This window comes from Nanorana parkeri, unplaced genomic scaffold, assembly GCF_000935625.1.
Source record: "Nanorana parkeri isolate BGI_ZX_2015 unplaced genomic scaffold, ASM93562v1 scaffold2214, whole genome shotgun sequence".
Lineage (NCBI taxonomy): Eukaryota > Metazoa > Chordata > Amphibia > Anura > Dicroglossidae > Nanorana > Nanorana parkeri.
Genome location: NW_017308482.1, coordinates 131,077 through 146,481, shown reverse-complemented (window position 1 = coordinate 146,481; position 15,405 = coordinate 131,077). Strand labels below are relative to the sequence as shown.

General features: G+C 44.6%; 1 protein-coding gene across 1 annotated transcript; it reads left to right on the top strand.

The window, feature by feature from the left end:
• Positions 1-5,523: 5,523 nt before the first annotated feature.
• On the top strand, positions 5,524-11,324 carry LOC108801094 (perforin-1-like). The gene is made up of 4 exons (XM_018573042.1): positions 5,524-5,651; positions 6,500-7,066; positions 7,907-8,273; positions 10,608-11,324. Exons 1-4 carry the CDS (start codon positions 5,524-5,526, stop codon positions 11,322-11,324), a joined length of 1,779 nt encoding a protein of 592 aa, XP_018428544.1.
• Positions 11,325-15,405: the final 4,081 nt, after the last annotated feature.

Below are 15,405 nucleotides of genomic sequence, written 5' to 3'. Positions count from 1 at the left end.
TATAAAATTCTGTGGATAGGCCATCAGGACAGGGTGCTTTGGAGCGGGGGGAGGAATGTATAACATTCTGCACTTCTTGGAGGGAGATATCGGCATTGAGGAATGCTAGGTCATCATCAGATAGTGAGGGTAAGGGAACATTCCTGAGGAAATCCGTGCCAGCAGCCATATCTCCCGGATCATCAGCATATAAAGTTTGATAAAAGGAACTAAATATTTATGTGATGCGAGCGGGGTTGGAGTGGACCACACCTTGATCGTCTAGCAGACGGAGGATGTGAGAGGCCGCAGATGTGCCTCTTGCTAAATTGGCCAACAGTTTCCCTGCTTTATTCCCATGTTTAAAGAATTCTACATCTTTGTGGGATCTAATTTGGAGATCATATTGCTGGATCCAATGATCTCAGGACTGCTTGGCCGAGATCCAGGATGATCGATTAGTGGCCGTTGGGGCTTGCTTATAAAGTAAGTAAGATCGTCTGGCCTCTGCGCAGGCTTCCTCATATTTTCTCCTCCTTAATTTTTTTCAGGAGGTTGCATAGGCCAAAATCTTGCCTCTAAGTACTGCCTTTGCAGCCTCCCAAAAAAGTACATAGTCATCAACATGAGAAATATTATCGGTTGCATAGACGCGCCACCATTGTCGGAGGTGAGCATGAAAGGTCTCGTCAGTGAACAAATAGGCGGGAAATCGCCAAACAGTGGCGCGAATAGGCAAATCAAAACCATGGATAGACAATAACACAGAAGAGTGGTCAGATATTACCATATTGTCAGGGATATCGGCACAGGTGACCACACAGAATAAGGCAGAATGTATGATATACCGTTTTAATATGCCAACCAGAATAATACCAACAGAAACAAGTCTTAGCAACCAACTACATCTAAACAAACCCACATGCAAGAAGTAACAGGCAAGCAAACCCAGGGAGCAAAGCAAAATGCCAGGGGAACTAAGGGACAAAATGTCAGGGTACAAGGAGCTAACAGGACTCAGGAACATAAGGAGGTCACGGTTCCGGACAACAAGCAGGGAACATACACAGGATACAGGACTCGGGAACAGAAGCAGGTTACAGGACTGGGGACTCAGGCGAAACAGGAAACAATACTGAGCCACAGACCTTACTGCAGGGAGGGCTTAAGTAACCTCTCAGGGAGCACCAGGTGGTGGATGATTGGTGGCAGCTGGGAGACACCTGCAGGTGAGCACTGGAGTTGCAGTTTCCAGCACCACCCAGTGGAGGTCTGGTACCTAGCAGTTCCTGGCTGCCAGGAGACCCCTGAATATGGAAATTGCAGGGCTAAGCTCCAGCGCCACCTGGAAGCGCTCTGGATCCTAACACATATCTTCAATGGACACAGACCGGATCCTGGGAATCAAGTTAGAAGAAGAGAGAAATAAATCAATGCGGGACAACGATCTGTGCGCATGTGAGAAGTGGGTGTATTCCCTGTCGAGTGGATGTAAAAATCTCCATGTGTCGGTGAGTCCACAGGCGTGCATCATGGTGTTGAGGTGTTGATCTTGAGAACTCAGTAGACGAGAGGGTTGTTGTGATTCCCAGGAACGATCCTCTAAGGAAGAAGGCACAGCATTAAAGTCACCTCCTAGTAGGAGGAATGAGGTGGGGTCCCTAGCTGTGAGGGAGGATGTCAAAGTGTTGTAGAACGATTTGTTTTCTGAGTTTGGTCCATAAATGTTCCAAATGTCAATAGTATTCGAGTGAAGTTGAATGGAAACGTGAGACCATCTGCACTCCAGTGGATCATGTTGGTGGGAGAGAAGGGTGTGTGGCAAGGATTTACTGATCAGGGTAACGACCCCCGCGGATCGCCCGTTGGCAGGTGCTCCCACGACTGTGCTTACCCAACTTTGCCGCAGGCTCATGAAGTCCGCCTCCTTGAGGCGACATTCCTGTAACAAGGCTACATCCGCCTTGAGTTTTTTAAGGTGACGTATAACTTGGCGTCGCTTTTTATTTGATTTGAGTCCTTTAACATTCCAGGTGATCACATTCAGGGGGGATCCCAGATGAAGGTGATTTGGTGAGGTAAGGAACAATGATTTAAACGTCTAGCGTGGTGGTGGATGACTACAGGTGTCCCGGTGCTCCTGAAACATTCAAGTGGAATGACCCCCGCAAGGGGTGTTGTAGGTATGATGGTGCGAGAAAGGATCTGTAGGGGTGGGAGGGCCCCAGTGCTGATCCTCCCTGAAGATAGTGAGCAATCCCAGCCCATGGGAAGAATAAGTATAAAACGAAGATCACGTGTGGCGAACAGTCTTTGAACATAGCGTATATCGTGGAGATGATACGAAAAGCAGAAAACAAAAAAAAAATCCAAAAAGAAAAAAGAAAAGTGTTCGGTACGTGTAGACTTCCTTTTTTTCCTAGATGGAAGTACGTATTGTGCAGTCCCGCAGAGTGTCCGGAAACCCAACCCCAGAGCGTGGAGCAGGGAGAGTTGGTACAGTCTGGAGTAAAATAGAGAACAATAAAACAAATATGAACAGTATTAACTAGAAAAGACCAGAACTAGTAACATGGGCGCGCCGTCCCGCCAGGTGTGGTAAAAACAACAAGTGCCACATTGATTTTGGCAATGCCCTGCCCGTTTGGGGTCAACGTGTAGGTGTCGGCTGTTCGACCGGGCCCCCAGCAAACATTGGGTATAAGTAAAAGGCTAAAGATCAATCACCTCAAGTGACGGAGTCCGTCTTCTTCTTGCGCGGGGGCTCTTGATCGAGGAGTCCGATGAGGGTGTTTTCAGTGACTGGACATAAGCTTTGGCACGGTCAACTGACATGAATTGGAGTGCCCTGCCTTCAGGGGTGGTGACTTGTAAGATGGCCGGGTATGCAAGTGCAAATTTGATCCGCTGACTAACCAGCGCCTGGCAGACCTCATGAAAGGCCTTGCGCTGTTTTGTGAGTTCCACAGAATAATCCGCGAACAACAGGAGCTTGTGGCCCCAAGCTACCAAGTTGAGTTGGGAGCGATAGGCTTGAAACAGGCGGTGTTTGTCAGAATAGTCCAGGTATCTGACTATCACTGCTCTAGGCTTTGCGGGATCTTTGGGGGGCCCCAACCTATGAGCTTGATCCACCTTACACACGGCGGAGAGGCCCAAAGCCTGTGGAATGATGTTGGAACAATAATGATGGAGCTCAGCAGGTGTAACAGATTCAGGGACTCCAATGATCCTCAGGTTGTTCCTGCGTGCCCTGTTTTCTAAATCATCCACTTAGTCAGCAAGATAGTGCACAGTGTCAGTTAGATGGTCATGCTTCTGACGGCTAGTGTATATTGCATCATCTATGTCACATACACGGGATTCCAGTGCATGGATCTTATGGCCTTGGGCCTCCAGAGCCGCATTGAATTGCCCCATGTGTTGTTTGATGGAGTCGGCAATAATATGGGCCAGATCAGCTTTGAGGTGTGTGGCTACAACAGAGGCTAGGTGTTGGTAATCCACCTTGTCAGCAGACGGAGATGACTCACCCCCAGATCTTTCGTGCCGGCCGAGCTGCATCTCCTCCACGGCCGCCATGTTTGTGGAGCCGCGGCTGTTTTCGAGCGGCGTTTCCAGTGACCGTTTCGCGTCGGGGATAGGTTCTTCCTGTGGCATCGGGTCGGAGCAGGACTGGATGGGCACCTACAGTGATCGTTTTGGGTGTTGGCGGGACGGAGCTGAGGAGCGCACGTCTAGTCCATCAGGCGCCGGAACCGGAAGTCCATTTTGTGTTTTTAAGTAATATTTAATTGTATGCACAGTGTTGATTTTTTTTACTGTTCAATAGTTTTTTTTTTTATTATCAATGTGTGGTATTGTGTGGCAATCCCACTGTAGAATTGGATGTGATGATCACCTGGGACTCTCAGCCACATGGGCTGAGACGTTTCAGGAAGCAAGGGATTGTCTGGATTCTGCTTGGGATGCTGGAACTGGGAGGTTTCAAGGTGATTCTGGAGGAAAGATGAGATCCCTAGTCCTGGGTCTAGGCTTTAGCAGTGGCCAGCACTCGATAATTGCACAGGTGTGCACAGCCATTAAGAAAAGGATGCTGGCTAGGGGAATTAGCTTGTGCTGGGAAAGAGGAACAGACCGTGTTCAGGTGTCAGGAGAACGACCCCCAGAAGTCAGAGAGGAGTCAGGTAGTGAGTGTGCTGGAGGCACACTAGGACAGTCAGGGAGGCTGGGAGAGAACTGGTGAGGCTAGAAGAGCCGTGAGCCTGGGGGGCCACCAGTATCAGCGTGGGTCAGCACTTCAAAGAGGACCAGTGGGTCAGAAGTGCTACTGTTTAAAGTGGAAGCCAGGAGGTGGCTATTGTGTTGTTTTGAAGCCTTGCAAGAATGTTATGTTGAAAAACCCCTGCGAGGGTATCCAAGAGGGATGTATGAACTTTGTTTTGAATAAAAGTGGGCTACCGAACCCTTAAACCGAAGATATTGCGAGTAGACTGCATTCTTAAGCACTCACCATATATGCTAATATCCCCAAACATCACAAATGGTATACAAAAGTTTACACAAATAAAGTTTGGGTGTAAATACAGTTGTACATTAACACAAGTATAATAGGTTCGAATACAAAATATGTAATTAACATCAGTTATAGTTTTGGGGAGAACAAAAACTAGTAGAAGACATTTGATGGCATATTATTAGGTGGTTCTCGAGAAATGTCTGAACATGCAGTCCTGAGAAATGTAAATACGGGTAGAAGGAAGGAGAGTGCAGAAGAAGAGAATGAAATAAGAGAGGGGAGGAAATAAGTAAGAGAAAGTACCTTGTGTTGATTTTTTTAAATCAATGTATGACCATTTTATTGTGTATTTAGTTTTATTATGCTTTCTGTGATCTATATGAATAATCTAGTGTAGTGCTATGCATAAGCCTGTATTTGTGGCTTGGAGTGGAGGGGGTTCATTGATTTAATCAGGGTTTCAGTGTCTGCTCAACAACCACTGAAAATGTTTACTGGAAGGAACATGGAGTATGACGCAGTGACGTGATACTGGGCTTTAGTTGGTTAGTTGGTACGAATTTCCGATGAACTGCTGAAATGTTTACACACAGGTATAGAACAATTAAGTTCTATTGATTCTTTAATAATAAATAGTGTGAGAAATATTATCCCCCATCGAATGGTATTTTTGTCCTTTGCCAGCTTTTACCCATCGACCTTTGTTTTGGTAAGCACATCCTGGTTACAGAGTTTGCTGATCCTTGGAGTGTTTATACAGAGAGAAGCTCACCCTTATTGGGGGTGTGTACGAAGACGTTGGATCAAATCCAGAGAGAAGATCACCCTTATAAGTAGTGGGTAAGGAGGTGCAGCATCAGACCCAGAGAGAAGCTCACCCTTATTGGTGGTGGATACGAAGGTGTTGGATCAGATGTAGAGAGGAGCTCACTCTTATTGGTGTGAGTATGAAGGTGTTGGATTGGATCTAGAGAGGAGCTCACCTTTATCGGTAGTGGGTGCAGAGGTATTCCATAGAATCCAGGATGGTGCTTACCCCTATTGGTAGTGGGTTTGGAGGTGTTGGATTGGATCCAGAGAGGAGATCACCCTTATCAGTGGTGGGCACAGAAGTGTTCGATCAGATCCAGAGAGGAGATCACCGTTATCGGGGGTGGGTATGGAGGTGTTGGATTGGATCCAGAGAGGAGATCACCCTTAGCAGTAGTGGGTACATATATACATTCTAAAAGGAGGAACTCTGTTAATATAAGATCTCTTAGGCTGGAACCCCACCGTTATTGTCAGGTTCCCTCCTCTGAGATATATAAGTATATATACAATATTTGGCAAAATGACAACAAATACTGACCTGCACCAAATCCAGCACTGCAGCACAACTGATCGGCTCCTTGTGTTCCTTCTCTCCCAGTCTGGGCTCTGCGGTACAAGGACTGGAGGAGGCTGATAACGGGTCACATTCAGGTACTTACTCTCCCCCCCCCCCCTGAAATCAGCCAAATACATTCCATGTGCAGAAAAAAATAAAACATTTACAAAGTGTTACAGCTTGTTTTCTTTAGAAAGCAGCCACAGCTTGAGTAGAGAAGCCTATCCCCTGCCAGCATGCTGCGGAGAGGGAACGTTGCTCTCTGCGTTGTCTCCCCGCGGTTCCTCCACAGGGGTCTGGCACTCCACTGCTGAGTTAGAGATGTCCAATCAGCAGGAAGAATGACGTTTACTGATTGCAATAGGTATACTCACTGGAGAGATTTTCCCTCACTTCCTGTTCTGGTGAAACCCAAAGCACTGCAGCAAGCTGAACTTCATGTTTTCTCTTTGGAAGTTGATTGTCCATATACTACTTGAGGGAAACTGTTAAGGGTCCGGTAGCCTTTCCAAAGTAATATATGGACATATAAAAGAATAACAACTGTAAAATAATGATGTATAGTATATAGTAAATCACACAGAACATAGCAATAGGGATGCTAACTGGTCTGTTTGTTCCCTTTTCTGCAGGGTTTATAACCCACACAACTGTCTGAATATGTGGCTCATCTTGATTCTTGTAAGCTTTGCCACTTCTACCTCCTGCCAACCTTACCCCCCATTCACCAATGCCTGCCGGCCTGCCAAGAAGGCAGAATGTGATAAAGTCCATGCTGTCCCTGGTCACAATCTTATCGGCCAAGGCTTTGACATTGTGACCATGAAGAAGACAAGGGCTCACCTGCTGGATCTCCAGAAGTCTTCTACAAAGGATGGCGGCTGCACTGTCTGTCTCAACCCACACATGAACAAAGCCTGGCAGAAGCTTCCGGTCGCGATGATGGACTGGAAGACCCAGTCACAGTGTTCTCGGAAAATCAGAGTTCAGGTCTTCCAATCTTCTACATCGCTGGCTGAGGAAGCTGCATCAGAGGTGAAGAATGATTGGGAAGCTGGTCTAGAACTTCAGCACAACGGGGTGAATGCCAAGCTAGTAATGGCTGGTTCCCAGTCCCAGGTGGCAGAGTTTGGACGAAAAAAGACCAGCACAGACCGTTACACCTTCATCAGGCACCATCTGAGTTGTGTCTATTACAGGTACGTCATCAAATATAACACATATTATCATTATAAAACCTGTAGAAGTTTCCAAAAAGTTCCTCCATTCACTACATTAAAAGATCCGTCCATCAGATGCAAAGTTTCTTTGCTTTAAATAAAAAAGATTCGGTCAGTCTGCCCAGTACAGGCAAATCATTACCTAGATGCCCACTCAGCTGCCCCAATAGCTAGTGGAGCAGGTATGGCCACGTTCAATAAACAGTCTGAGCAGCATACGAAATGCTATCTCCATACAAAGTAATAGGATTCTCCTGATACAATCCTCCAGCGCTGACTGGCAGAACGGACGAAGGAGGGGTCGGGTACAGCTGGCTCTGCCTCTAGATAGGCAGAGCCAGCTGTCAATCACGCAGCTGGGTGGATCTCGATAGTAATGTTGGGATCCGTCCCGGCTGCTGCGGTCTCAGTATACAGCTACAGCTCGCGGTATACTGAGCTTTAGGTCACGTGAGAACGCTAGTTTGTGTCCTCCCGTGACCCTGAGGAGAACTATGGGAAAAACACTTACCCCATAGTTCTCCTTTAAAATAGTAGGAAAATGAATTCATGTTTTCATCTTTCATCTTGAATGAAGTTTTTATCTTGTAACTCTTTGTCACTTTGCCAGCTTCCGGCTTTCACACCTCCATCTTCTATGGTCTCAGTATACAGCTACAGCTCGCGGTATACTGAGCTTTAGGTCACGTGAGAACGCTAGTTTGTGTCCTCCCGTGACCCTGAGGAGAACTATGGGAAAAACACTTACCCCATAGTTCTCCTTTAAAATAGTAGGAAAATGAATTCATGTAACTCTGTAACTCTTTGTCACTTTGCCAGCTTCCGGCTTTCACACCTCCCTCTTCTAAACAAAGATCTGAGACAGGCCTTGAAATCTTTGCCACCAACTTATGATGCCAAGACTCGAGCTATCTACAGAAATCTAATTAGCATCTACGGGACTCACTATATCAAACAAGCAGATGTAGGCGGACAAGTGGTAGAGGTCAACTCCATCAAGACCTGCCAAGCCTCCATGGATGGCCTGTCCACGGATGAGCTGAATTATTGTCTTAACATTGAGGCCTCGCTCGCTGTCACTGGGAAAGCTAAAACAAGCGCCAAAGCTAAAGCCTGCAAGGAACTAAGCCAAAAATCCAACAAGGGGGAGAGTTTCCACCAGACGTTCAATGAGAGAACTCGGGAGGTGAGTACACCTATGTACACGAGAGTGAGTCAAAAATGTATCCGCATTAAACTTCTGTTAGCCGCACTGTCTTATCCGTTCAAGTCTAGTGTCTCCCCAGTCACTGCTGTGCAGTTGTGAACATGTTACGTCAGTTCATTTGTAACTGCGGTGCGAGAAAAAAATGGATGCCCCACTTGTGATTTGAATGAAAAAAGAGCAGCGTGCAGAGATACTTTTTTTGTGGTCTGAGGGTGTGCATGGTGCCGTTATTTACCAAATACTTTGTGCGTATTATGGACAGTATGGAGAAAGTGTTTTGTGGTGAAGGAGTTTGTATGAATGTTTAGAGAAGTTCAAGGAAGGTCACACAAGTGTTAGCCATCAAGAAGGAGCCAGACGCCCGTCCACGTCCACGTCTGATGACACATTGAGCATCCTCCCTGTAGAATATGCTCTGCTTTGGGGGTGCCTTAAATTACTGATGACCAACTGAATCTTAAATAAGTGTTGGGTTTATTTACAAATAGGGTTATACATACATACTAATTACAATTAAGGCAAATGGAGAAGGGATTTGTAGGGGGGTCAGTAGGGATAGGATTTGAGGTTAGGATCCTTCAGCTAACAACCACATTCTCTCTCTCTCATTCACACATGCCATGACCTTTTCTCTGTGCTCAGAACACTCCTCTCCAGCAGGTCCTAGCAAATCACATTCTTGATTGTAGAGTCCAGAAAGACTTGTCTTGTCCAAGCAAAACTGTTTTGTGATGCACAGATCCCTGCTTTCTGGAGACCAACCCCTGGTAAATGTGTTTCAAAAAAGAAGAGGGATAGAAAAAGGAATAGAAAAAGATGGGTTTTTTTTGGTGGCTCCAGAAAGAACAAGTCCAATAAACATCAGTCTCATAGAAGTATAAAAAGTATACATTTATTGAACAATATATAATAAAAGCATTAAATATGCATGAAAGGATAAAAATACAAAGCATATACCTCATATACCCTGAGTTATATGCTTCATATTTTTATCCTGAGGTATAGGCTTCGTATTTTTATCCTGAGGTATATGCTTCATATTTTTATCCTGAGGTATATGCTTCGTATTTTTATCCTTTCATGCATAATTAATGCTTTTATTATATATTGTTCAATAAATTTATACTTTTTATACTTCTATGAGACTGATGTTTATTGGACTTGTTCTTTCTGGAGCCACCAAAAAAAGCCCATCTTTTTCTATCCCTCTTCTTTTTTGTCTTATCCAAGAGGTCACCAAGGTTACCATTGTTCCTGCTTCTGAGCTAGGTTTATGCAGTTGTTCACATAGGAAGAATGTTCCATCATATGCCCCCGCTCCCATTCCAGCATGTATGCTGCATTGCCACCACAGGTGTGGGCAGTAAATGCCAGCAGTGGGTCTGGCTTGATAAGGCACCTCGGGCAGATCTTCCCTTCTCCACAAACCCTTTGATGATTCTCAATTGCGTATCACAAAGCCACATGCTGATTCAGTTCAGGATATCAAGGAACACCTTTACATCAAAGCTGTATCATAGATGTCAATTTTATTGGCTCTAACACTCCCTATAGTCCTGATAGTCCATCTGACTTTCACCTGTTTGGTCCCGTGAAAGCAGCCCTACCAAGACAGGGATTCACCTCTGATGAAGAAGTGAAGACAGCGGTGCATTTGTAGCTCACAGCTCAGACTAAAACATTTTTTGATGAGGGAATTTGAAAGCATCTTCACAGATGGACAAAGGGCATTGAAAAGCAAGGAGACTATGTTAAATTATATATATAATGCATATTATTTTGGCTGGATTTATACTTCCTGTTCCCTAAGTCAATGTTTTATAACATTTCCTCCTTTGCTCCTCAATCAACATGCTTGGCTTAGTGTCACACTAACAAAACAAGACATCATAGATGCACAAAGCACTTTAAGCCTGTATGCCATGTCTACTTTAGTACACTAACACAAATGTCTAGAAGAGTAGGACAAAGTGTCCCATTATTTTACCAATGGTTCAGTCCTAGGTGTACAGAGCCAGTGTGGAGGAACTTTTAGTACACAGTAGAATATACTGCCAATGATTACACACAACAACTCGTACAGGGGCAGCAACAATGAGGACCCAATCAAATTTCTCTGGCAGGGGAGGGACAGCAGGAACCTAGAACCATTTGTTATACATAGGAATTTGTTACTGACAATCAGCAACATAATGCGTGGGTGGCTGTGTGACACCAATGGGTGCCCTGCTTACCAAGGGTGATGCTACTGCTTAATAAACCCAGCCCTGCATATTGCCCCTTTTACTGATTTTTTTATTTTGTGAATTTTAGGTAAGAGGAGGAAATATCTCTTCTGAGCTGATCTCCTTTGATGTCAACAATGGAGATGGCGCATCTTTTGAGACCTGGATGGAAAGCCTAAAAACTGACCCTGATATTGTAACCTACTCTCTGGAGCCCATCCACAACCTGGTTCGATACAGTGGACCTCAGGGAGTGAACCTACGGAAAGCCATCAGTGAATATATCATGGAGAAGGCTTTGAGTAAGAACTGCTCATGCCCAGGGGGTTCACAGCTAAGTCCCGGTAAAGAGTGCAACTGCGTTTGTCCTCATGGTCAAGGTAAAAATATAAACTGTTGCCCCTCAAAGAGGGGACTTGCCAAAGTGGTGGTCACTGTAAAAAGTGCTTCAGGCCTGTGGGGTGACCACTACCCTATGAAGACTGATGGCTATGTAATCGTAAGTGTTGGGTTGGTTTCTGCTCGCACACAGACCATATTGGGCAATGACAATCCAAACTGGGACACAAGACTGGACCTCGGGCTTTTGAAACTCAGTTCAGTGACTAACTTCAAGCTGGAAGTTTGGGATGATGATATTGGAGATGATGATCTGCTTGGAACATGTAAAAAATCAATCGTCAGTGGAGAGAAGGATGAGGTTTGTTACCTTAAACATGGCAGTGTGACCTTTACAGTGAGTGCACAATGCGTTCCTCACCTGACTGGGCCCCTCTGTAGAGATTACGCTCCTTCCCCCAGTTAGATTTCTAATGGTCAAGTTAGAGTTCTATAGTCAAGATGCTTTTGTAACTAATCACAAAGAAGGAGCAATTTGTAATTTCTAGCAATGAAAGTTATTACTGAGCGCCTCAACTGTTAATTCATTGAAACAGCTCGTGTCCTAAAACATACTGAGTGTACTTTACATTGATCTGCTTTATGATTCATTTCTGCAATAAATATATTTGAGCTTTGACATTGTAGTGTTTGCTTATTTGTAAAGCCGTACTCCAGGCAAACAGCTAAATACACAGATAAAGTAACATATAAGGAAAATGTGTTTCTTCCCAAAGGATAACAGGAAACAATAAAAAGCTGTGAAAATAAGGGGTGCGGGTTTTTGTCCTCGCATAAATCAAATAAGATCTACCCTGACTCACATATCATATCTCTGCTAAATAATATTGGAAGCTTCAGGAATATCAAAAAAATAATAAAAAATTAGGGCTGGGGAAATTAACGATTAATTCCTCGATTAACTTTTTGATCGATTAAAATTCTTTTGATCGAAAATGAAAAGACTCACCTCTCCGCCGGCTTCCGGGAGTCCTGTCGGAGATCCGGTGACGTCACAGACATCAACGTCACCGGACTCCTCCCCCCTTTCCCAAGTGGCTCCATCCTACCCCCTTCCCTTCGTTAGCCGACGGAGCCACTTGGGCCGGTGAGAAGCACCAAGCTTCTGTCTTATCTTAAACTTGTATGTATGCACTATGTGGGTCTCCATTAACCCCCCCCCCACCTCGCTCCCAGAAATGTGCCCATTGAAATTTACTGATATTATGTTGCAATCAGGTCCTTACATGAAATGGAATGGACAGGTGCTGCTACTTCCAATTTTAAGCTAATACTTCTGTTTAAATCACCCTTAGGGCTTTGCTGTTTTACTATACTATGTAAATACATTTGTAATCCAGCACGTTACGAGAGTTGCCCCACTCAAGCGGCGGCCAAATTGAGTGGGGCACGTGAGATTAATAACGTGCTGGATTAGTGTGATCCTAGTTCATTTTATTACTTCACTGCTGTGCTGTACAGATGAAACTCGAATAATTAGAATATCGTGCAAAAGTAATTGCAGTAAGTGCTGCAAAAGGGGCCCAAACCAAGTACTGAGTACATATGCATGCTTGTACTTTTCAGAGGTCCGATATTGTTCTATGTACAATCCTTGTTTTATTGATTGCATGTAATAATCTACTTTTCTGAGGTTGTGGATTTGGGGTTCTTGGGGTTTTCATGAGCTGTAAGCCATAATCATCACAATGATGACAAATCACGGCTTGAACTATCTTGCTTTGCATGTAATGAGTCTCTCTCATATATTAGTTTCACCTTTTAAGTTGCATTAGTGAAATAAATGAACTTTGCACGATATTCTACTTATTCAAGTTTCACCTGTATGTGTATAGGCCAATGCAGTTGGATCTGTATGTGCGTTATAATTAATAAAAATGAATCGAACACGAACATTTAAATCATTACCAGCCCTATAAAAAATACTTGGTAGAAAATAAATCTTCATTATTCTCAAAGTCCTAATATAGAGAGCAAAAGCCTTTCAGTTTAAAAACATTTAAGAACAGGTCGCCAGGCTCAAAGATTCTCCTAATATAATTCATATATATGAATAAATTACACTGCGTACAGCCAGGGCCATCTTTAATATTGATTGGACCCCAGGCAAACATTTTCTTGGGCCCCCTCCCCTACCCACCAAGCCACGCCCTCTACCTGCCATGCAGTTTCTCTCTCCACCCCAACATCCCAAATCAATGTATTTATTTTATATATTTTTTCTATCAGCCCCCCGTCTGCCTAGCAACTGATGATGCAGATGGGCGGGCCGGCTGGTCTAGGCATGCATGATAGGTTCTGATCCCTGTGCTTTGATTTTTTTTTTAAATGTCCCGATCTTCTGATCTCTGCTGCCTGTCTGCAAGGGGATCAGAGTCTATTATTGAGCCTGTGATCCCCGTGCTCTCCCCCCTCATCCTCCTGGTTTCCCTAATCTCTCCCCCCCTGATGTTACTTGCAGACAGGCAGCAGATCGGGAGATCAGGACTTTGGTCTGCTCTGCCTAGTAACTGATGATGTGATGGGCGGGCCGAGGTACGTAATTATGACAGCCCGCCCATCAGCATCATCAGTTGCTAGGCATCATTTTACTAAATCCTGGGCTGTCTCCCTGTGGGCACCTAGTTTACACCTCTCCCCCTAGATTCAATAGCCAAATAAATTGTGATATTTTTAATATATATCTCTCTTGGACGGTCATTTACACCCCCCCAGAAACCCTTATACCCCCCCACTTTTTGTGAAATCAGTTGCTAGGCAGAGCAGACAAATGTCCCGATCTTCCGATCTCTGCTGTCTGTCTTATCTCTGGAGAGATAAGGGCAACCAGGAGGGTGAGGGGGGAGAAGGGACGGGGCAAGAGAGATGGAGGGAAAGATTCCCATTCTGGCCAAATCTGGCAAGCAAATTGCATCCAAGCCCCGCCTCCTCCTTCCTCTTTTTTTTAACAGGAGGTTGCGCAGGTCATACAGGCATGGTTGTGCCTGTATTAGCCTTATAAATGCCTCAGAATTGAAATTTGACACACATGAATCAGCCATTTTGTTTCCCAGTGTGCTTTGCAGGTGGTCTTCAACAATGTATATGCGCCATAAAAACGTACGTTCTTTTTGCACAAAACGCGCGGCAAACGCGTTTTCCATTGAAATCTATGGAGCACAATCTGCCTGAAAGAAGCTCATGCACCTTTTCCAGCGTTCAGCGTTTTTACAGCTTGCTGCTAAACTCTCAGGTGTGAACAGGGGCCATAGAAATGAATAGGAATTCTTGTGTTGTGTGTTTTGAAGCTTAAGCGTTCAGCGTCAAAACGCCCGGGTGTGAACAGGGACTTAATCCTTGAGTGGGATCTGTGTGTGACAAGGGCATTCCAAACAATACCTTGGGATACTGAGAATTACACCTGATGTACAGGAAAAGAGAAGTGGTGCTGTGTTCAGTTTCATAGTAAAATACATACATACAAAATAGAATGAAATGAGCCCAAGTGAAAGTTCTCTTTACTGGAAAGTTCCACCTTCCTGGTCTGGTAGTGATGATAGTCCCGGGTGACCCTTCAGGTGATGGACGGTCTATAGAGATGAAACACATCCTCTTTGTGGAGTTCAGCTTTAAGCAGCCCTGGTTAGATGTTCTGTAAATCGGAGTTTTAAGGTCTGTGGTGGGTTTCCTCTGTCTGATGACACAATGTGAGAAGGTGTGATCGCCCCCCCCTACACATATAACACGCTCAGACATCTCCTGTCCACATCCTGTGTCAGCGTCTACAGCACTGAGATCAGATAAGATCAGGGAACTGACATCCAGCAGCAGGTAAGTCCGTCTGTCCTCCCATCCACACCTATCACTGACCATCAGGGACGAGGTTCAGGTCCACGATGGGTTCAAGAAGAATCCTGTCCAAGGTTGGCCATCCTGAGAACTAATGTGGTAGTTCCTGAACTCTTTGTAACTATAACCCGCTGCAATTAAGTCTTTGGACTTTGGCCAACCGGAGTCAGAGAGCCAATAGCGGGGAGGTTTGTTATATACCAGACCCAGCTTTATAAAAGGGGGGCACAGAGCAGCCATAGCGTTAGTGCATCAGAAACGGTTGCAGGGAAAAGATAGGACGAGCTGACAAACATAAGGAGAGCTGAGATGAAATGAGGGAACTGTACTTAAATTCTCATTGCTAGCTCTTTGGGCAATCCACCTCTTTGCTGCCTATTTTCTTATTATTGGGGGATTATTTGCCTTCAATTTTATTTTGTCCTTGATTTAAGGTTAGCAATCACTTGCAGTTCCTGTTGTGTCTATAGCAAACCTTTTTTTTTTTTGCTGCAAGGCCTTCTTAAAAGAATGAGCTTTTGTTTCGGGAGCATTTTTGGGGGGTTTTCATGTATTTTAAGGGTACTTTTTTTTTTAAAGTGATAGGACCTTTATTTTGGGTTAATCTGTTTATTTTTGCTGCCAGGCTTCCCTTAAAAACATATGTATTTTATTTCAGG

Bases quoted from the DNA above. Each gene is read 5' to 3' on its own strand.
- LOC108801094 (XM_018573042.1), top strand. From the start codon at position 5,524: ATGGTGCTTACCCCTATTGGTAGTGGGTTTGGAGGTGTTGGATTGGAT. The intron at 5,652-6,499 runs GTGGGTATGGAG...CCTTTTCTGCAG, and splicing joins GGAGATCACCGTTATCGGGG to GGTTTATAACCCACACAACT. The intron at 7,067-7,906 runs GTACGTCATCAA...TCACTTTGCCAG, and splicing joins CTGAGTTGTGTCTATTACAG to CTTCCGGCTTTCACACCTCC.